Here is a 23877-nt window from a genome sequence, read left to right as displayed (position 1 = left end):
TAAATCACAGGTTTTTATTACCTTCTCTGAATGAAAATAACATTACTTTTTATGTATCTATAACAGAGCAAGGAACGCAAGACAACAGAAACTGCTAAGCTGTTGAACTTCAAGTGATGCTTTCAGAAAGAGAAGGATGTGATGACCTTCACAAAGATTTTAGTATCTAACTGATTGTCTTCAGAAGGAAGCTAAGCACTAGGGGAAACTCTTGTGTTTAAACCAGACACTGGATAGACCTGCAGCACCGGAAAACACACACACACACACATATATATGTATATGTATATGTATATGTATATGTATATGTATATATATACATATATATTCACACATGCATACCTCTCTCCCATAGAAGACTTTTTCTTCTTCTTTTTTATTTTAATGACAGAAAAGTCATTTGGATTGAGATTTTTGCTAACTGAACCTGTCTGAAATAACAATAACATAATGGATATGGAGTCATCTAAAATAAAATATTATTTATATGTCTTTATCTGAATTCTAGCAAAGTGTACATTTTTAAATCAAAGAAAAATATCTTTGATCGAACTCACACAGAAGAGACAGGTCACTGTCCAGCTAAATCCAGCTAGGTAAGAAGACAACCAAATAGTTCACTCATATTTTTCAGTTTTGCTGGCAGAAATGATACCATTTCCTCCTTTTATGCCCAGGATAATTAACTTGCTCATCACCCAGTTGGCTGGCTTAATAATACAATCCTGGCTCTAACTCCTTTAAGGATATTTTCCAGGCAAATGATACCAAATTTACCTTTGCAAGTTCAGGGAAAATTAACAAGTCAGTGTAACAAGGCTCCCAACCATTTTAGAGAACTTTCTAATGTTGCATATATGTCTTTAAGAAGAGAATGTTTAATACTATACTATCTGCTAGACAAAAGCAGTTTCTATTCAATAGCTGTCCATCTTTTATACTCAGGGGAGAGCAGCATTTCTTTCAAAAAAATGAAGAGAATATCAATAGGGCTAATCTCTTCAAAGTGCTTAGAGCTCAAAGCAATTGCCTGCAGTTGTAAAAAGTCCCCACCCTCATTATCTCAGCAAAAGAAAAATGACCAAAATGTAAAATACTGCCTGGCTCTTGAGACAGAAATGCTCAAAAGAAAGTTAAAATAAACATTCACCAACTCACTTCTGAATTAAACACTGAAATTTAATTTACTTCTTTGGAATGAAAGAGTCAAATTATGAACCCATTCTTTCTTGATACAAAATGAGGAGTTAAAGTGGAACAAAATTAAACTATATTGGTCTGCATCAAAAAATAGATTGATTTACATCTCAGATACTGGTATAGTCCAAGAAATAATGACTTTTACAATGTAATCAGACATGCCTACGGAGTATCAAATTATGAGTTACATGATACAAGTAGGTTTTTTCCTACATTTATTTCATATGACAATTTACTCAATGTTCTAACCTACAAAAAGATATAAGTTTCTGGAAACCCCTAAGAAAAAAAATTGGAACACATCTTACAAAACCATGATTATTTAGTTTTAAAGTGACATAAAATGTGTAATGTATCTTAAAGGGATAATCATTCTGGTGAAGTAGCTACATTTGGTGTAACAGCACTTGCTCAGACTGACTTGTCAAAGTTTCCCATGATTTTGATTTCTCCCCAGTAGCAATACATCATTTACAAGTTTTCTGGTAACTGAGCCTAGACTTACCTGGAGAGCTCATTTCCCTTTATTCTCAGACAATTCATCCAGCATAACTTTCCTTAGCCAAACACCCTCATAAGCCATACAGAGTAAATATTAAAGAGGCAAATCAAGCTACCACTCACAATATAAACTTGATACAAAGGATTACCAGCATGAGGGAGGATGAATATGCATCTTGAGATCCTGTAGACTCAGGCCCAAGAGATCTACTAGATTGGCATTTTCCAAACTGCAGCTCAAAACCAATAATCGGGTCATAAAAAGTAATGTAGTACAATGTTGAAAATGATACATAGTGTATATCATATACATATGTTTATATTCGTGTATGCACGCACACATAATGTATGTTTAAGATCGTAGTTTAGGTTTCTAATATAAAATGAGTTTCCTACTATGGACTGTCTTTAAAACAAAGTTCTAAAGCCTCTGCTTTAGCTCAAAATCTTTCCGATGCTTTGTTTTCCCCTTTCCAATCCAAAGCAATGTTCCTCCAGTCTCCCCGCAAAGTTCCAGGAGTAGATACTTTCTGCCTCCTGAGTTACTTTTATATTGCTCTAGTTAGTCATTCTCCTACTGTATAGTTCCTTTTCTTTTCCTTTGCCTTCCTTCCTTCCCTCCCCCCCCCCACACACACATTGGCAGTCATGTGCACCAGGGAAAACGGACACTACTGTTTGACATTAAAGTAATTACTCCCCTTCTGAAGGCCTCATAATGAGATGTACACATGACACAAACCTGGCCCAAAAGATATGAGGGAAGTCTACTTGGGACTTTAAGAAACAGGGTTCTCTTCTAGAAACCAGAAGAAGAGACTGTCTCATCACTTCCTCCCATTGTTTTCTTCTTGCAATATGATGTATGGAGATGCAAGAGTCATCTTATTGCCAACACTGAGGATGGCAGAACAGAGGGAAAGAAAGAACTTGATTCCTTGAAAACACCTTGGATTTGCTCAATCACACAAATCTGAAATCAGTCATACCTGTGGACCTTCTCTTATGTGAGATAGATAGTAAGATTCCTTTTTATCAGTTCCACTTGGGGTTTCTCATACTTATAGCCAAAGGCATCTTAACTAATGTATTAATCAATGAGCAAGAATAATTAAGAACTCTTAGAATAACAACATTGATTAAATGGTACTTAAATTGCCTAATATTAAAACATTTTATAAATAAACACCATTAACATAGAGTACAACTAGCAAACTAATTGAAGGAAAAATTAATGGAGTGGAGTATATAGCCCACTAACATCGACCATATATAAAGTTTATTATATCCTACATAGTATACATAGTAAAAACAGGATCACACACACTGTCATATTTCACCTAACTGCTGCAGGAAATATGCTTGAGATTGCATTCTGTCACATACATCCAATTCACTAGCAGATTCTATAGACTCTATTTTCAAATATATCATGGTATTTTAAGTTTCTCAGTTGTCATCGAGGTCCACTGGCATAAACAGGGTGTGGAGGGCATTTGGGATAGTTCGCCTTTGGGAGGACAAATGATTAATCACTGATGTTTAGAATTGCTATAAGTATGGTGATAATAAAGAGTAGACCATCTTTATGATGGTTTAACTACCTTTAAATTCTCTGCAGAAAATGCACCTAATTGTTCTCTGAATCCCTCATTGCCTTGGTCTAAACTATGTTTACTTCTGTGTCATAAAGGAACATCTTCACTGTTCCCTCTGTTTCCACTCTTGCCCTGGATAGAGTGTTTATCTATAAAAATTGACAACTATTCTTTTTTTTTTTTTTAAGATTTTATCTATTTATCTGACAGAGAGAAAGCATACAAGCAAGGGGAGCAGCAGAGGGAGAGGGAGCAGCAGGCTCTCCACTGAGCAGAGAGCCCAATTTGGAGCTCAATCCCAGGACCCTGGGATCATGACCTGAGCTGATTGCTTAACTGACTGAGCCACCCAGGTATCCCATGCCAACTATTTTTTGTTTGTTGGTTTGTTCCAATGAAAATCAAGTTCCATTGCTTCACTGTTTAAAATGGCCCAGCCTTTATGTGATGCTCAGAGAGTATTCAGCCTCTTCACCATGGCCTAGGGAGAGTTTCGTAACCTAGCTCCAGCTTATCTCTCTAGTTATCTCATGCCAGTCTCTGCCTTTCTCATTCTGCTCTAGTCACATGGGTATCTTTGATCTTATTGTTCCTCAAGGTCTGCCCTTGGAACCCTCTTCCCAAAATGGTTTTCCCCAAGATTTGTGTGTGACTTACATCCCTAATGCATAAAGGTTGCTTTTTCAGAGGTCTTCCCTGAATATCTTAGCTGAATTATCAACTCTCTGTACCCATTCACTCTATACACTAGTATAGCTTTATATTTCTTATACTATTTACGCATGTCTTGTTGTATGTGTGTTGATGTGTGTTGTGCATGTGTGTGTGACAGAGCCAGAGACAGAGACAGTGAGTTAATTGTCTTCTCCTGAGAGGAAAGAGACTTAAGCCTTTTTACCATGTTGATATGGATTATCTTGTGAATGCTCACAGAAAACTAACAGGTGCTGTGTTGTTATCCTCATTTTACAGAGGAAGAAATTTAGGCATAAGAAAGATTAAGGAACGTGCCCAAGGTTAGAGAACTAATAAGTGGTAGAATATGGGTTCAAACCCAATCAGTGTCACTCTGGAGGCTCTTGTTCTTAACTGCTCTACTGCCTCTGTATATAATTAAAATGAAAAAGGCCCAATGTAAAGTGTAAAGTACTATATTATTAGAACACTATAGGACATAAGGTTGGATGGGGGAATCATTAGGATATAAATATAAAATGTAAAATACCACATATATATATATTATTTTGTTATTTTAGTAATATACATAGTAATTTTGCATTATAGTCAGAGTAATTTTACATGGTTTCATAAGAAATATAAAACACTTTAACTCTGATTTGTATGATTTCATATAATTTATTTTTCTTTTATGTAATTTCTATATTACTTTTTTGAAAATGTCAGCAATAATCACATAAAATATTTAGAATAGCAAAAATACAAATCTTAAAAAGTAATGCTGCCTTTGGGCATAATAAAAGAAATATAAATATTTTTGTGATTCGAGGGCATCAGCAAAATACCTTTTCCTTTCCCACTCCAATTGGGAACTGCCTGAGGAGTACACAAGAATTATAGGGAGGGAAATCAAAATATCACCTTTATGTAAATAAAGCTAAATTTAAATATATGACATGAATATGCAGCCCCATCAGTGTTCTACTAGCTCCTACAATTACTAGAGCCTATCCAAAAAGTTATTGATGGGGTTGCAACAACTCAGGCTTCTGTTCGTAGAGTAGTCTGTTGGCAGCAATGGGTGAAAGAACCCATGAAGTCAGACGATGGGCTTTTCCAAGGAGAGGACAGCTGGAGAAATTATTCACTGGGACTTGTTCAGTTGCTTCTGAACTCCAGTTAAGCAAGCCACCCTTTTCACAGAGGGAGTAAGGGTAGAGGGGCAGAGATGGAGTGAAGAGGGGCTATGTATATTCTAGGTTTCTTTCTTCATGCAAAAGCAAAGACTAGGGAATCAAGTGTTAACCTCTCGTAAGTATTAATTCCGTCTTTAACCTGGCTTCAGATGAATCATCTTTACTTTCCCTCCCTCTCCTTTCCTTTTGGCTCATTTTGGGAGGAGCTGTGTAGGACTTAGGGTTGGATGTAGATAATCATTAGGCTTAATCTGGCCAACTACAACAAGAAGTTAAAAAGATGTCAGTTCTTCATTGTTTCCCATCAGTGTTATTTATTTGCCTGTTATTTTTTTCTCTTTCATGTATGAAGATGCTTTTGCTCTGCCTTCTTTATATTGAAAAAATATCATGTATTTACTTCAGAAAATTTAGAAAATAAGGTAGATACCTCACGAAAAATGTATATACACATTTTGGTGGCTACGATGCCAGGTTTTCCCATGTACATTTATATTACTCAGGGTCCTGGTAGGAAACATAGAACACATGTCTAGACAGGAATTTTTAAAAAGACTTACTAATGAAGGGACTATTTACAGAAGGGGAAAAACAGAGGAAAATAATTAAGGAAATAAACACTTAAATAGGAGCAGTAGAAAACCATCACCTACATAAGGCTCAAAGAGGCAAAGGATGGAAATGAGCTAAGTAGTACGTGGTTAAGACCTGGAGCACCAGAGAAGGACCTCTTGATAGGGGCTATAGCTGCCACCAATGCAGCCATCATTACAAATGTACCGAAGGTGGGACCAGAAGGAATAAATGGTCCAATCTCTCTTCCTACTCTCGCCTCTCCTGTCAGTGCTTTTCACTGGTCAATTCCAAAATAAGTTAATGGGCAAGTCAGCTTTCTCAGGGGAATGAAGGATGGGAGAGAAGAATACAGAATGAATGAGCGGAGGGATGGAGCCAATAGAAAATGACCTCTCTGTGTCTCATTCTCTATCAATCATCTATCTGGATACTGATTGCAAAATCATGTCCTATACTCTGTTTTGTCACTCTTAATCGTCAATAGCATCATGAAAATCTACCCTTGTACTTCATTACATACACATTTATGACTTTTTAAGAGTCATGGGGCACCTGGGTGGCTCAGCGGGTTAGAGCCTCTGCCTTCAGCTCAGGTCATGATCCCAGGGTCCTGGGATCGAGCCCCGCATCAGGCTCTCTGCTCAGCAGGAAACCTGCTTCCCTTTCTCTCTCTCTGCCTGCCTTTCTGCCTGCTTGTCATCTCTGTCAAATAAATAAATAAAATTTTTAAAAAAAGAGTCATATGGTATTCCATTGTATGAGTTACTTTAGCAAGTCTTAAGCTCACACAATTAATTTATTTTCAAATTGTCTTTAGTTATTATCTTTTCATGATTGCTGTTCAAAGATGCCCTTTTGAATTATTTTTGACTATTATTTTATAATTAGTATGAACATGTTCTCTTAATTTTATCATTCAACATTTAAAATGAGAATCTCTAATAATTTTATCACATGAGAAATCTAATTGACTTTGAATTGTAGCAAATATGGCTTTGTTAACAAAACTTCTACCTTTATTATTGAAAATAGTAGAGCAATATTTTAATCTGGTTGACTGAGATATGATGAGGCTATTGAGTACAGTGTCAACACAGTATCATCACAGTATAATCAATGAGTTATTTTAAACTCCTAAGTTGGGACAAGACTTTCTTACAAGTAGCAATGTTTAATTGGATCAACAACTTCAGGAAGCGAGGCAGAAAAAAACCCCAGAAAATTACAGGATATTTTGAGTCTAGGCAGAATGGAGGTGACGAATCTAGAAATATAAATGAGTTCAAATATCACAAAACAAGCTGGAGGTCAGCTATGGCAGACAAACAAAGTTAGTGTAAAACATTTTAAAAGAAAAGTCATATTTATTCATGAAAAACCCACAGGACTAAGCATTAGAATATATGCTAGTGAAATGAATGATATTACAATTGATGAAGTATCATACAGATAGAGGGTATTATTCTAATAGTCCTCTTACATTGAGATGAAATCTCTGAGCTCAGTGTCCCATTGCTTCATTGTTCCAGAATGCATAGCGATATACTCCAAAATTCTTACTGATATAATTTTTACCCTACAATGAAAAGACTTACCCCATGTAAGCTTATAGAGGAGCAAATATCTTCAAGAATATTCTTAAAAACTAACCAAACAATTTAATCATAAAATATTATTGTTAGTCTGATAGTAGTAGAAGTTAAGTACCTCTAAATGTTATTAATGTCAAAATGTCTCTGTACATGTTTTCACAGCAGTAATGAGGGGGAAATTGTCTATCAATATGAAAGTGGAGAGTAACAAAACCATGAACTCTCTCTCCCTCAACAGAACATTCAGCAACACTCACATAAAATGTCATGCCTGCTTTTTAAAGAAGAAAGTGTTGAAAAGATAACAATAGTTTATCAAATTGCCCATTATCGTAATGTTATTAATTGCTGTCTATTAGGAATGTCTGCAGCATTTAGATTTCTGTAATTTTGTATATAATTGAGTCTGTGGCTTATATCTCACCTGTCTTTTTTTTTTTTTAAAGATTTTATTTATTTATCAGAGAGAGAGAAGGGGAGAGAGCAAGCACAGGTGGACAGAATGGCAGGCAGAGGCAGAGGGAGAAGCAGGCTCCCCGCTGAGCAAGGAGCCCGACGTGGGACTCGATCCCAGGACGCTGGGATCATGACCTGAGCCGAAGGCAGCTGCTTAACCAACTGAGCCACCCAGGTGTCCCATATCTCACCTATCTTTAGACATAAATAAGGATTATAATTTTGCTATGATTTAATCACCCATAAACCAACTTACTGATTATTCTTTAACTTGATCAAATATGTTGACACTTAAAAAAATATTTTATTTATTCATTCATGAGAGAGAGAGAGAGAAAGAGAGAGAGAGGAAGGGGGCAGAGGGAGAGGGACAAGCAAACTCCACACTGAGAACAGAGCCCAATGTGGGGCTCAATCTCAAGACTCTGAGATCATGACCTGAGCCAAAAGCAGGAGTCAGATGCTTAACCAACTGAGCCACCCAGGTGCTCCTATATTTCCTCTCTTAAGTTTCATGTGTAATTCTCTTTTGGCAAGATTTTAATTGATCTATATCCTATCTAATGTGCATGCACTTTAAAAATTAAGATAATTTATTAAATAATATTAAAAAAAAACTTAAAAAAATAAATATCAGAGTTTATACCATAATGTCTAAGACCATCCATGGCTAACACTATATCATACCTCATATTTCTCTTCACCTGACCTCACACATGGAAAATACATTCTGATGTAGAGACTTTGTACTGCTGTTCTTTCTGCCTGGAATCTTCTTCCTATATATGGTTATGGTTATAATCTATTCTCTTAACTCCTTCAAGTCTAATTATCTCTGAAAATCTTCTCTCAAGTAATAGTCTACCTAATCACTCTCCAGTCTCATCTTAATTTTTTATAGTACTTATCACCATTTGGGATATATGTTGGTGTTGATTCTATTAGTTATTTATCATGTCTCCTTCTGAGCTTTCCCCCGTAAATAGAATGTAAGTTCCATGAGAGCAGAAATATATATACGTATATATGTATATATATATATATGTGTATATATGTAAGTATATATAATTTATATATACATAATTTATGAGTATATATAATATTAATCTTTCTGTCTCAGCATCTAGAATAGGGGAAAATAAATATTTCTTGAAAGAACTAAGATATCAAATGAGATAAGGGCCAGGAAGGTATTCGCAAGGCATTGTGATGGTTAATCTTATGTGTCAAGTTGGCTAGATCGTGGTACCCATGGTACCCGGTTTTTTAATCTAGTGTTTTTTAAACACCAGTCTAGATGTAACTATGACGGTATTTTCACAAGTGGTTAATGTTTAGATCAGTTGACTTTCAGTAAAGCAGATAACCCTCCATAATGTGGGAAGGCCTCATCTATTCAGTGGAAGATTTTAAGAAACAAACACTAAGGTTCCTGAGAAAAAAGGAATCTGCCTCCATAGTGCCTTTGGACACAAGCTACACACACAAACACACATACACATACCCTTATTGACTGTTTCTCTGGATACTCCTGACTAATATAAGCATTTTCTATGCAAGCATATTGACATTAAAAAATCACTATAGTAAATATATTAACCTCATCATTCCAAAGATACAAATGTCAGATTAAAAACAAACAAACAAAACCAAAAAAGTTAAAAAAAAATAAAAACAAAAAATTCCCACAAAAAGATACGAAATGTTACAGTATGGAAAGAAAGATCATCAGGGAAATATTCCCCACACAAAAAATAGGGTGCCAATTTTTATTGTGGGACAAAATGGAAGTTAAGGAAAATCACCATGAAAGTGATTATACATTGATAAAAGGAAGACAAGATCAATAAGATACAATGATTATGAATATATGTATCTGAAAATATAGCCTCAAAATATATGCAGCAAAAACTGAAAGAACTACAAGGATAAAAATTAATTAACACTTGTGGTTATAGATTATATATATACCTCAGAAACTGATATATATATCTCAGAAACTGAGAGCTCAAGTAGTCAAAATATAAGAAATGTCATAAATGATTTAAATAAGCTCAAACTAAAAGTTCCATAAAATGTTTGAACCCACAAAAGATACACATATATGCATTCTTTTTGGTTGCACAAGGAACATAGAACAAACTGTCCATACTAGATGCCACAGAAGATCAACTAAATGTGAGCCATCATCTCAGGGTCCTGGGATCAAGCCCCGCCTCGGGCTCTCTGCTCAGCAGGGAGCCTGCTTCCCCCTCTCTCTCTGCCTTCTGCTCTGCCTACTTGTGATCTCTCTCTCTCTGTGTGTGTCAAATAAATAAATAAAGTCTTTTAAATGTGAGCCATGTTCTCTAATATAATTTAATACAATTTGAAATTTTGAAAAGGGTAACTCTAAAAATCTCAGGAAACAGGAACTCCACTAAATACTTTTGAAAAAGAAGGGCAAAGAGAGTTGCTTCACATTCATATATTAATACTAGAACATCCAGTAATAAAAACAGAATTGTACCAGCTCAAAAAACAATGTTATCAAAAGATTAGAAAGAAGATTCTGCCTGTCTATGCATATGAGATTGATCTATGATAGAAGTAAAATCACAGATCAGGATGTAAGGTTTAAATTGTATAGTTGCTAGTATAAGGAAAGTGTCTTACTAGACAGAAAAATTCAGTTGGTTCTCTCACTATAGCCTTTCAATTATTGTTCCCAACTACTTGCTTCTTTCTTGTAATGGGATTTAAAATTCCCAGCCAATAACATGAGACATGCTCTTAAACTCTGTAGTATTAGTATATGTCCCCATCTAAGTGGCTTTGGGCTTACCTTATAACTTGCTATGAACATACTATGGACAATAGGATATTAAGTAGATGATATTTGTCATCTCCTAAGAAGATTTAAAAGTGATTGCATTGTTTGGTTTTTATTTCCTGCTGTGCTTACTATTTGAGGATCACATGTCCCACAGAGGCCCCAGGGTCCAGAATGAGCCCACACATGGAGTTCAGCTGAGCCCAGGAAAAACGCATCAGGCCTGAGTTACCCGAAACTCTCTATAAAAGAGCAAAAAAAGCAAATCCTCTGGAAGATCCCGGGTTTATTTATTATTTGTTTGTTATTATTGCAGGAGACACTGGGTGATAACCCCTGCTTGCACCTTGAATTGAAGCCAGAAATGTAAATGTTAAGGATAGAGAGAGGAAGATGCAGGAAAATACTGTTGTGTCATAGCAGTAGGGAGAATATTCTTAAGTAATCTCCCAAAAGAAGAAAAATTACTAAGATAAAAAGAAAATTGTTTGGATTCCATGAAATTTAAAGATTTCAGTTCAATGAAATATACCACAGATGAAATCAGCAAACACTTTGAGAGAAATCTACAGCTAAAACCAACAGTAGATTAATATATAGATAATTATTATAAAATCATAGGTCCCCAGAGAAAATAAACTCAATTGAAAAAATGGGCAAAGGTAATTGATTCACAGATGAGAAAATCTGAAAGACTAAAAAGTGTGTTACAAGGTGTTCTACAAGATGTTCAATGTCACTAGTAATTAGGAAAAGGCAATGTATACAGTACCCATTATATTGGCAGAATTAGAAAATCAAATAACTTCCTGCCTTAGTCTGTTTGGGCCACCATAACCAAATACTATAGACTGGGTGGTTTAACAACAGAAATTGATTTTCTCACAGTTCAAGAGACTGGAAGCCCAAGATTAAGGTACTAGCCCAGTCAGGTTCCAGGGAAGACTTTCTTCCTGACTTACAGATGCTTTCTTCCTGAGTGCTCACATAGCCCTTCCTTGTGCATGTGCATGTCTCTTCTTATAAGACCACCAATCCTACCAGATCATGGCATTACACTTAAACTTCATTTAAACTTAACTAACCACCTAAAAGCTCTGCCTCCAAATGCAGTCATATTTGGGGTTAGGGTTTCAACATATAAATTTGGCAGTAGAGAGTGGGGGACACAATTCAGTCCGTAGTACTACTAAATGTTGATAATGAGATTTCTTGAAGGACGGTAGACTAGTACAGTGATTATGAAGAGCAGTGTGGCTGTGCTTATGAAATTAAGGTACACTCTGTGGCATAGCAAGTCCTCTCCAGAGAAACTCTCACAGAAGCCCATACCAGGATATGCATGAGAATATTTAGCATAGCATACATTGAAGTAGCAGAGGCTTACAGGAACTTAGGGGCCCATCACTAGTATAATGGACAAATAAAATGTTAAGATGAATAAAATAGAATAGTATCCTGTAGGCAGAACTAATAAACCTGATAAACATATCTTAAAAGGAATAAAACTTAAGAACATAGTATAGAATAAAAAAAATAAGAAATTAAATGGACTATATAACAAAATACGATTTTTAGAAGTCATAGATATATACATTCACAGAACATTTCTGCATATCCTTCAAAAATACCTATGAATTAGGAAATGTATCAAAGACATTTCAAAACTTCCATGGAAGGTGGAGAAGAGTGACAGTAGGGAGGGGACATGAAAGGAGAAAAGTAATGGAATCTGATGAGAATTATTTTATACTGAAAAAAGTCTGATAGCCCTTGCTCTTGGTACTTGAGGATGAAGAAGATAAAGAAAAGAGGATCACATGAATGAAGAGGAGGGACTTAAACATGAGGAAGAGAAGGAAAAATGAAAGACCTAGATGAAAGAGGGGAAAAGGCAGAAGCAGCGTAAGTATCCACAACGAAATTCTGATAAGAGTGAATGGATCCTAATGCAGCATGGATGAAGGAACAAATCAAACATGAGGGGAGCCACAGTGAAAGGATAACACAAGAAAGAAGCAGTAATCAAAACTTTGAATTAAACCAAGCCATGAGAATATAGGTGGGTAAGGATATCATTAACACTACAGGAGGGTCTGCCTTTTTTCTCCGGTTCCATACACAGCTACAGGATACTATTCTTTACCAGTAACACTCTGATGGCACATGTAGCATATTGCATGTGGAAGAGTTTGCTTAGAGTTTTCACCACTCCCAGTTATGACCTGCCGATTCATGTATATTGCTTCAGTTGACTTTGTAAATAGAATCCTACCTACGTATCACAGATCCCAGCATTTAGAACAGTGCTTGGCAGGTAGGGGGCTTATACTAAATATTTGTCAACTGAACTAAGATAATCTCTACGATTAGACCAACAAAAATGCAAGAGAGAGAATGATGAAATACTAGGATAATAAAAGGCATGGCTTGAAGTGCGTACCTATTATTCCAAGGTGTTTATCAAACTCATTATTTAAAAACATTAACAGAGTACTGATTTTCTTAATATCAATACTAGTTATATCTTCTTTTCAATTTTTTTTTCTTTTGGTAAAAGAGTACATAGTAAAGGATGTTGCATGAAAATGAATTTAAACAATTTTAATTTATACTCCTCTTATATTACAAGTGAGAAAAGATACTTCTAAGGTCAATCAGATTTGAGTAAGTCATATTTGAATATTGTTCAAAATTCAATTTTAGATAAATATAACTGTGAGTTATCACAAGTACCAACTGTGCAGCTCTATCTTCAAGAGTAGCATGCTATTTGTTCTGGGTTGATTTGCACATCTGTTGAACTGCAACTTCACTTAAAGGATTATCCTATTAAAAGGTATCAGCTTGGCAAATTAAAGATGATTATCTATTCAATTTTATATACACAGTCTATTAAAAAGAAGACAAATTCTTGGGCAACTTGACTTTGGGCCATGAAGTATGTATAGATTGCAAATTTTAACTGTTTAATTTTAAATCTAATCACTATTATATGCTATTAGATTAAAATAACACATTCTTCTTAATACTATAACTGTGTGACCCTTAGAAAAATTAAAAGGTCTAATTATGCTTTATTTCTTCATACAAATACATTTTTCTTGATTAATATATGTGTAAGAATGTCATTAGTCATATTTCAAAATGACCTATGCTAGCATGTACATGTAATTTTTATTACAATTGCAAACATACAGGCATAGGTAATTACAGGCATTGGGCTATATTACCGCCCAGATGATATTAAGATATAGCTTTTCATGCAATAATTTATCATACCTGTTACACAGATACAAATCATTTTGATTTATTAAATGTGTTGAAAATAATTAGGCATTAGCTCATTAATTGTAATATGTATATAACTACTGTAAATATAATATGTATGTAATACTGTAAATCCATTTGAAAAATGCTTCTAGCATTAATACTAGAAAACAAAAATCAAATGTGATGATACTGATATAGAATTTGTCATTATTTGAACATATGTCAGATTTAAATTGTTTGTATATAAAATTGTATATCATTATGTATGTAAGCTTTGTAACAACTTCCAATGAGACATTTTATTTACATAGGAAAACATTTCCGAGTGCTTTTTTGACATGCCTATAATGTCATGTTTATACTTCAATGTAGTAGAACTATATCAGAGAGCTAGCAATAATTATACTTATTCTTGTTTTAAAAATACTGAACAAAATTAAGAAATTAACAACACAAATGTGACTTCTTTGTATCATCTGGGCAACTGCAGTCATTGATTGCACCTGTATAATGCTGTAATTGGTAAGATTGATGGGTTATTTTCTGCTCTGATTTAAGCAGAATGGGCCAGATTCTTATTATCTCACATAATTGTATAAGAAGAGTTTGATCAAGTCATTAATCTATTAAAACGTTGGGACTTATGCTTTTTTTTTTTTTTTTGCCAAAATTCCTATTGCTACAGAGACTGAATGTATTTCTGGGTATGCAAGAATAAAAAAATTTGTACTGTTGAGCAATACAGCTGTCATTTAAATTTGAGCTCAATTTTTAAATAATCTTGACTTTTACATTTCCCTTTTGAATCAAAGGAGAGTGGAATATTTCACTTATATTAGGATATTTTATTTTCAAGTTTTAAGTAGTATAAAATGCGCTCAAGTTTTATTTTAGAATATTATTTTTATCTCAGAACACCATGTGCTAATGAATACAGGGAAATACAATGTGAAATTTTGACTATAAACTTAGTTGATTAGGTCACCTATCCAAATCTCTCATTTTAGAGATGATAAAAGTTGAGGTCAACTGAGATTAAGTGTCTTGCTCAATTTCAAGTTACAAATCATAGATGATTTTTTTAGAGCCTCATCTTGTGCTACACTCAGTGCTCTTTCTGACTCCTAAGATGACAATAATTTCCAGATGGTTCTAAAAATCAATCCATATTCAAATATTGGTGAGTATTCGTGATTTGAAAACATTATTTTTATTATTTTTATTTTTTATTTTATTTTTTTATTTTTTATTTTTTTTTAAAGATTTAATTTATTTATTTGACAGACAGAGATCACAAGTAGGCAGAGAGGCAGGCAGAGAGAGAGGGGGAAGCAGGCTCCCCACTGAGCAAGAAGCCCGATGTGGGGCTCGATCCCAGGACCCTGAGATCATGACCTGGGCCGAAGGCAGAGGCTTTAACCCATTGAGCCACCCAGGCACCCTGAAAACATTATTTTTAAAACTGTGGATACAGTTCCATAAGGGAGGCTTCATAGTTTTTGCAATGATGTCGTCATTAGATTAAGTACACAACCTTTTAAATATAATCTGAACAAATAAGACTTTGCAACAGGTATAAATTCTACTATATTTTGAAAAAATCACTAACTTTTATTTATATTAATCTGTCATAATTTATGCAAATAAAATACATTTTAGTTCTCAGAATTTGTGGTCCATTTTGGGGATGATAATCTAAACTTAGCAAATACTATGGCATTGCCACCAATCAATCAGAATGGATGGTACAACAATCAGAACAAGTTCTGGCCATAACAGTTGGTACAACTATGAGTGTTATCCATGAATTAATATATCTTTGTCAATATGCCGTTAGTTGAAGTTTTCAAGGTGTTCCCACTTATCAGCATGTTATTTTCCATACTTGCTACAGGGTAAATAAAATTGCTTCTAATATAAGATATTGCATGAAAAAAGAAAAAAAAGAAAAAAGAAAAAATAGGGTTTTTCCCTATAGAGGAAGTATAACCAGTCTCTATGAATCTCTAAATTTTTTATGTACAATTTCCTAGAGCTAAAGATTGAATGAAATGCAATTCAGGTTTTCGTAAGACTGTACAAACATGTACATTTTTTAATATGTATATGTAAATAAAGCTCTTAAAACTCTTTGAAATGGGAGAAATGGAACCAAACTCATAGTGTTTTGATGATTAAAAGAGAAAGCACCTTGCCCAGTTCCTCAAGCATAGCATATGCTTCATTCCAGGTATTAATCATACAGTTGGGTCTCCAAGGGAGATACATAATCTGATTTCCTTCAGTTCTTCCAGTTCCTTTCTCCAGTATTTGAGAGGCCCATATTCTACTTATGCACAAAATGGATTTGTATACACAATAGAGCCACGCAAGCAGGGAAGAAAATAATGGGATTATAAATAATTGAGTAGGGTCATCTGGTCACCTCTTCTCTCATAATTTATCCTCTCTCCTTAGGCTTTCTTACTGGGAAATTGATGTGGTAAAATGGGCTTGCTCTTAGGAGGAGCAACTTAGGTTAACTTTGTCATGTGCCTTAGAGATAAAATAAATTTGCCTGCTTTCTTACATTCTTATTTCATCAGGCCAGGATTTAAATAAATGGAAGAAAGAGAGGTCCTGCAGGTGTTCCCATAATCCAGCCCTGCCTGATTCTCTGAAAATAATTTATCTTGAGGTGTGGGGTTGGAGTTCTAGTCCCCATTAGGAAGATGCAGACACTTAAAATACCCCCTTATGCAGAGGACACATCAGAAACCTGGCGGATTATTATTAGGTTATTACTATTAGGTTATTATTTTGGGGAGATTCCTTTTGTTGTTGTTGTTGTTGTTGTTTCTTTCAGAGACCACAAATTGACAACTAGGGACAGGATTCTGTGCCTTGGTCAGCTCTGAGTCCAACACTGCCAAGTGGTCATTACTAGAATTATTTCAATATTCATAGCAAATGAATCATTTCTGTAACAATGTCATATATCACTATGAAATTGAGTATTATTAGTAAAATGAAAGGCAGAATAATATCAAGTTTAAATTTTAGGTTCTGGAATTAGATTTGATGGATTTGAATTTCTGATAGCACATTTGATCAGCTAGGGTCACTGGGCTTGTTCTTAACTTCTCTATGTCTCAGTCTTCTCATCTTTAAAAAAGGGACAACTGTAACAATTTCACTGAGTTTAGAAAAGATTAAAAAGGTCTTTCCATGAGCCAACTCAGATAGTTCGAAAACATTGGCAAAGGGGCTAGATCTAGAGGTGTGGGCTGTTGTTGCCTCACTACTGAGGTCATATACCCTTCTGCGTACTCCAGTGCAGCAGTTTTTTTTCTGTAAAGGACTATATATTAAATATTTTAGACTTCCTAGCCCATACAGTCTCTGTTGCAAATACTCTGCTCTTATAGTATGAAAGCAGCCTTAGACAATATGTAAATAAATGGGTGTGGCTGACTTCCATTAAAACTACGTATAAATAAATACAGGTCAATCTGCCCATGGACAGTAGGTTGCCTATCTCTGCTCTACCTACTGTTCTGAACTGCAATGTTTTTCCAGTTTGTTTGGTGGATATACAAACTATTCCTAGGCTTGGATGATCTCTGGATTTTTCCTCTTAAGTATTCAGATAGATTTTCCCCTGACCTTCGTCTGTCAGGTATTGATCCTCATTTAGCTAAAGACCAGAGGGGATCATCTTCTGGAAATCTCCAGGACCCTCTCTTTGTGCTGCGGAATTGAGCCGGCTTGGCCTCCCTCAGTAGCCCACTCTGTTTTTTCAACTCCCAGGTTTCTTTCTGGTTTCTATGGGTCTGTGAGGCACAGGGTTCATCTTACTTACTTTCCCTCTCTAAGGTATTATTCTCTTTCATTGCTCAATATTCTGTGTTTGAGATACACTCATTTCATACATTTGTTTGTTTTCTTAGTTGTTTCAGGTGGTTAAGTAAATCTGCTCCTTGTTACTCTATCCTGCCTCAAAGTGGAAGTCCCAGTAGGTTTCTGATATGTCACACACAAAGAAACTGAGGCTCAGAAATATTTAAAAATCTCACCAACACCATTCAGCTAGTAAGGAGTGGAGACAAAATTCAAAGCCAGGGCTTCTAACTTCCAAGTGAGGTGCTTTCTCCACTAGGCTACACTGCTTCCACCAGAAGAAATTAACCACAATCTTGACTTTTAAATATAGAACAATGACCTGTAGCTTTTCATAAGAGAAATGGATAAATCCAATGTGAAGCAAAGATTTTGAAGTTATTTTATTATGTTTGAGAAACTTCAGAGGGGTCTGATGCTTTTCATATTTTCTAGTAGGGTCACTTTTTCTATTTTAGCATATAATTTATATTGTGGTTCTGCTTATGGAGAGTATCTAGGATTGTCTCCAAATGGTGGGGAAACTTGCCCATTTTGATGATCTGATACTGATAAGCTTCCTACTGGAAAGTCCCCAGCTGGCTTAAACGTCAGCTTTTGCATTTTCTAGGGATGTGACTTTTTTGCAAATGTACTGGAATTATCTTTTACAAAGCAGGGAAAAACATTGCTAAACTACATAAAAATATGATGAAATGAGAGAGGTGGACAAGTTTATGTATAAACTCTTACAGTTCATTTTTATTACTTTCCACTATGCAATCCCATTTAACATTTTCTGAAATAGTAATAAATTTTTGAATGGTAAAACATATGGCATTTGAATATGCCAAGTGAGAGATATTATTTAGATAGCAATTATTCACAAAAATGTGTAGCATTATATTACCAGGATGCTCTCAGTTTAATGAGAAAGGGACACTTATTCCTTTACAAATACTAATATATGTATGTATCTATAAACACAGATAATCTGTGTATGTCACAAGCGATGTATTTGCAAATAAAACATTATGTAAATAATAATGTGCCACATACAACTCCTCTTTTAAATGTGTGAGAAGCTGATTTCTTACAGCAGCAGAAAAGCTAAATTCTAAATGATGATTCATATGTCTTTAAATATTTTGATCTCAATTATATGTATATACAGCATTTCATATAACTTCAGTTCTTAACATTTAAATTATTTTTAATATTACATGAAAAGGAGTTTTGACCCTTGTTTCTTTAAACATTTATTCACTGGTATTTACACTTTCACTAGAAACTGCTGACAGTTAACACACAGCCTTGGGCATCTTACTCGCACACCAATATGTTCACACTTTTTCTCCCCCCTAAAATGAATGGGATTACTTCTAAACCTTTCCCAGCTAAGATAAAACATGGTAGGTGACTGGACTAGGATTTCTTCATAATAGGATATACATTATCCCTTTGAAACACATTAGAACACTGTAAGACAATTATTTCCTCCATTATTTCTATGTGGACACTAAGTTCAAGGAAATTATATAATTTGCTTAACACCTAAAAGGCAGCGAAAAACTAAGGGTCTGAATTATAGTCTATATTCTTTTTCTACATGACAGGATTTCAAATATTTTTATCAAAGATATGTTTTTAAAATTATACACTATGAGGGATCTCTATACACTATGAAGGATCTCAATTTTAAAATAAAGTACTATTTCATGGTACATATTTACTTTCATAAATTCAAAATGAAAATATTTACTTATAAGGCTAATAAATAATGAGGCAATTTTGATATACATAAAAATGTGAAATCAAATATTATGGACAACAGTTTCAGCCTTTCAATGACCTCTACTCCAATTTATTTCTTTACAGTGTTGGATTTGCAATGACAAGAAATTCCTTATTTATAAAGATATGTCATTGCATATGGAAGCAGTTCTTTTTAAACAGCACACCCAATAATCTCAAGATGACTTTCAATTAAACTGATCCAGAGACAAGATATGTGATTAGAAATTTTTGTTTCTATGATGATTATTTAGAATATCTAACAACTACTCACATTCCTTATATTAAATATCACAAACAAAATGCTACCAATACTTCTACATTTATTATATGATATTATGATAAGATTACATGTATGTTTTCAGTATCTTTTTCTTAGGTCCAAGGCCATAGCTGAGATAGCAGACTAGAGCTTACCTCACACTGGTTGAGTCCTAACAGTATATAATTGCACGATTTAATTCTGTTATAGTATTTCAACTAAAAAACGTGATTTGGCACCACCTAACTAACGTGAGCCTCAATAAATGTTAATTGTTGTCAGTAGTGCCAATATACCCCTGCTTTTTGTGGAAAATAATTCTATCATATCTTCTTTTATTTGCTACATGCTGGGAATAGGTTAAAGTATGTCAAATTAATGTATATCTTGAGCTTATAAGTTAGATTTGATTGTATCCTCATATTTATATTTTTATGATATGTTTACATTTTTTGCTTAATTTTTTCTTGAATAATAATAATAATAAATATAAATATAATAAATAATAATAATAAATGCATACTAGATACTATGTATCCGTATTCTTATTTTGACTTTTGTTTTGCTCTTAAATTCATTACTCTCTACTTTCTTTATTACCAAAATAATTTCTGGTATTTTACTTTATGATTTTTTCACCTCTCTGTTCAGACCCTCAGAATGAGTGCTTTCTCTGTTCTCCCTAGTTCTTTCAACTTTTGATATATTTCAATCCTTTTAAATGAAGAAACACTGAAGACTTCTCCTCTACAGAAGCACAGAAGCACAGATTTCCCATTATTTAATGAGAAAAAGGCTTATGACATTAATTTCTCAAACACATAGAATTAAAATTAACTATAGTATGTTCCTTGAAGAAATGGTCTAAGGGATGGGAAGGTTAGGTTGAAATTATATACCCTCAAACTGATAAAGTGTTTTCATTAACAGGGCCCCTAGTTTACACTTTTTGTCTTTTATGTTTCTCATTGTTCTGCCCTTAAGTCTTATGCTTTTGTTGATATTAATGTATAATAAAGAGTATAGCAGTCACAGAGAGGAACACTAGTTTTGTTGTACCCAAGGACTTGAAGATGATATTGACTTGTATGAATGTAATTTTAAATTAGGTGTGTTTGACTATGCGTAGGAAAGAGATTTGGGCTGATGACAAGGGCAGTAGAAAGCAAGTAACAACATACTTAGACAGTAAAATACATATCTCTTATTAGTTGTACCACATTTCAAAGTACTCTTTAACTTGTATTATTAGCAAATACAGTAAAAAAAATTTTTTTGAATTTCACAAGAAGGGGGCCCAGGAGAGGGAGCTGGAGAAGCAGGCTCCCTGTTGATCAGGGAGCCCAATGTGATGCTGGGTTTGATCCCAGGACCCTGGAATCATGACCCAAACCAAAGGCAGATTCTTAACTGAGTCACCCAGGCACCCCTAAACTGAAATATTAATAGGTCTTCACATTATAAAATGAAATTCTCATAGTTGGGATGTTTTATTCTATAGAATGTGTGTGTTTTTTTTTTTTTTAATTTTGATAGACCATAAATGGTTTGATGTCAAGAACATTACTAAAAGCATTTTTAAAGAAGCATGGTTCATATACCAACCTGTAATGGGAACACAACTTAAAGTTGGTTAAAAAGACAAACTTAACTGAATTCTAAATTTTAGATATGTGATGACATGAAACCAGTCCTGTGAAACATACAATTATATCTCTAGAATCATTCCTAGTAAATACGTAACTTCTGTACTATTGAATTAGTATGTATAATTTTTTTTTAAGATTTTATTTATTTATCAGAGAGAGAGGTGGGGAGAGAGCGAGCACAGGCAGACGGAATGGCAGGCAGAGACAGAGGGAGAAGCAGGCTCCCTGCTGAGCAAGGAGCCTGATGTGGGACTCGATCCCAGGACCCTGAGATCATGACCTGAGCCGAAGGCAGAGGCTTTAACCCACTGAGCCACCCAGGCATCCCTAGTATGTATAATTTTTAAATAAGACATCATTATTTCCTTTATATGTATTTTATCTTTGTTTCTTCATCTAAAATTATCATCTCTGTAACTTTGACCTACTACAAATAAATATAAAAAGATTTTAAAAACACAAAATTTAACATGGTTCAGGATGTATGATGCTAGCAAAGGAAAGTTGTATTATCTAATATTATCTAAGATACACATTATTTAACATAAACTCTCATTAAAGATACAGATGTAACTCTGATTTTCATTTTTTAAATAGATAACTGGAAACACTGTATGTTGCTACACTATTCATTAACAGCAAGTGTAAAATATTTTATTTGTTTGACAATGTTTATATTATTGCAGAAAAATGCTAAACATAATGAAATAATAATATTAAAATTATGTTATAATTATTGTGAATGAATGCAACAATAAGATGAATGTACATCTCAAAGTAATTATAAAATTTATATACAATATTTTTTATTTAAAGACTAAAATATTCCATTAAAAATGTATTAAGTTTTATCCAACTTTTGTTCTTCTCTACTCTTGGCCATTTTGCCTTCATAAAAACTCAATTCACTTACCTTGGATGGTGATTCTAAAGGATATAGACTCCAAATTTTGCATGACACTGCTAAGAATTTGTATTATCTATACTAGCACACATTTATCTCTTCTGTTATCTCTTTCTTTATATATATGATAAATATAATGCTTTCATAACGTGACATAAGATATATAATGTAAAATATAACATACTCTAAAATAATAGTAGAACAAAAATTTACATAGGAGGAAACACAATAAAATTCTAGGGAAACAGAAAAATTTCAGAATAAATGTTAAAGTTGTTAGCTTGGTCACAAACATTAAACAAAAAAGATCCTACCTGATGAATCAAAGTTCACTTCATTGCCAGGACTTGGACCTATATCAATGGACACAATTGGTAAGAGCTTCCGAAAGTCCCACAGTTTTGTTACTCCACAAGCATCACAGGATGCTATCATGTGACCCTTTAAAGTATTAGAAAAAGAGAGAAATTAAATACATCCATACATATGTTATATATATATATACATATATATATAGATATACATAGTGATTTAGTTAACAAGGAAGAATTGTGTTACAATTTTATTAAATCCATAAGAATTCATTCTTCTAAACTAAAGTGTTCATTGTATTTTTGTCTTGGACATAAAATTGTTATAAGATGATTATTTATATATATATATGTATAAATTCCTAAATTAAATTTTGGAAGATGATTTTTCAGGAAATAATTCTGATTATTTTATTACTTAATAACATATAATAAAATAAAAATGTGCATACCCATGCAATTCTTCTTTCTAATATACAGACACATATCTCATGTTCATGGCACATGTGATCTACACATAAAACTGTATATACGAAAACATTGCACACAAAGTGCACCTCACTCTATATCCTTGCAGTTTGTTAGCATTGATGGTTTATACTTAAGATACAGTAAAAATAAAACAGAGGTAGGAAAACAAATAGACACAAGGAAAGAAGAGTTTTTATCAAAGCGGGAGAAGAAAGGGGCCAAGTAGAATTAATGGCAAGGAAGCAGTACATGCTGTGAACTGTGAACTGTGAGACAATATTATTAGAAAATATTTGGGGTTATTTTGATAATGTGCAATGTATTAAGGAAAAATATAATGGATAAAGGGGATTGAAAACAAAAGGAATCATGGGTGGATTTAAGCTAATGGGAACAGGGGTATCTATTTTCCCAGTATAGCGGTGCCAGTTCAGGTACATCGGTTTGAAGCTCAAAGTCTGTCTACACCCTTCCTGCTGGTTTCTTAGGAGATGTTTGTTAAGCATCCACTTCATGTCAGAAACTGGGATACAGTGATGAGTAAAAGGGGTCTCTGTTGTCTAAGCAGCTCATAATCTGTACTCATTCTTATCACAGTATCATTTAATTTTATTGTCCACTTACCAACTGAAAAGAAATATTGGCCATATCAGGCTCATACATAACATCTATAAGTGATTATACTATATACTGTTTCCAATTAGATATATAGTTTCCCTTTCAGCTCCAGCTTAATTATTTTTAAC

At 34.0% G+C, this 23877-nt stretch overlaps 1 protein-coding gene across 1 annotated transcript in view; it reads right to left on the bottom strand.

Moving 5' to 3' along the window:
* The window catches only part of SPAG16 (sperm associated antigen 16), a 1019820-nt gene that overhangs the window by 253495 nt on the left and 742448 nt on the right, over positions 1 to 23877 (bottom strand). Inside the window, exon 15 of the mRNA XM_059392666.1 lies at positions 22664 to 22790. Coding sequence (XP_059248649.1) covers positions 22664 to 22790 — 127 coding nt within the window. The remainder of the gene's footprint in view (positions 1 to 22663; positions 22791 to 23877) is intronic.

Source organism: Mustela nigripes, chromosome 3 (assembly GCF_022355385.1).
Source record: "Mustela nigripes isolate SB6536 chromosome 3, MUSNIG.SB6536, whole genome shotgun sequence".
Classification (NCBI taxonomy): Eukaryota; Metazoa; Chordata; class Mammalia; order Carnivora; family Mustelidae; genus Mustela; species Mustela nigripes.
This window is presented reverse-complemented; position numbering and strand designations above follow the sequence as displayed.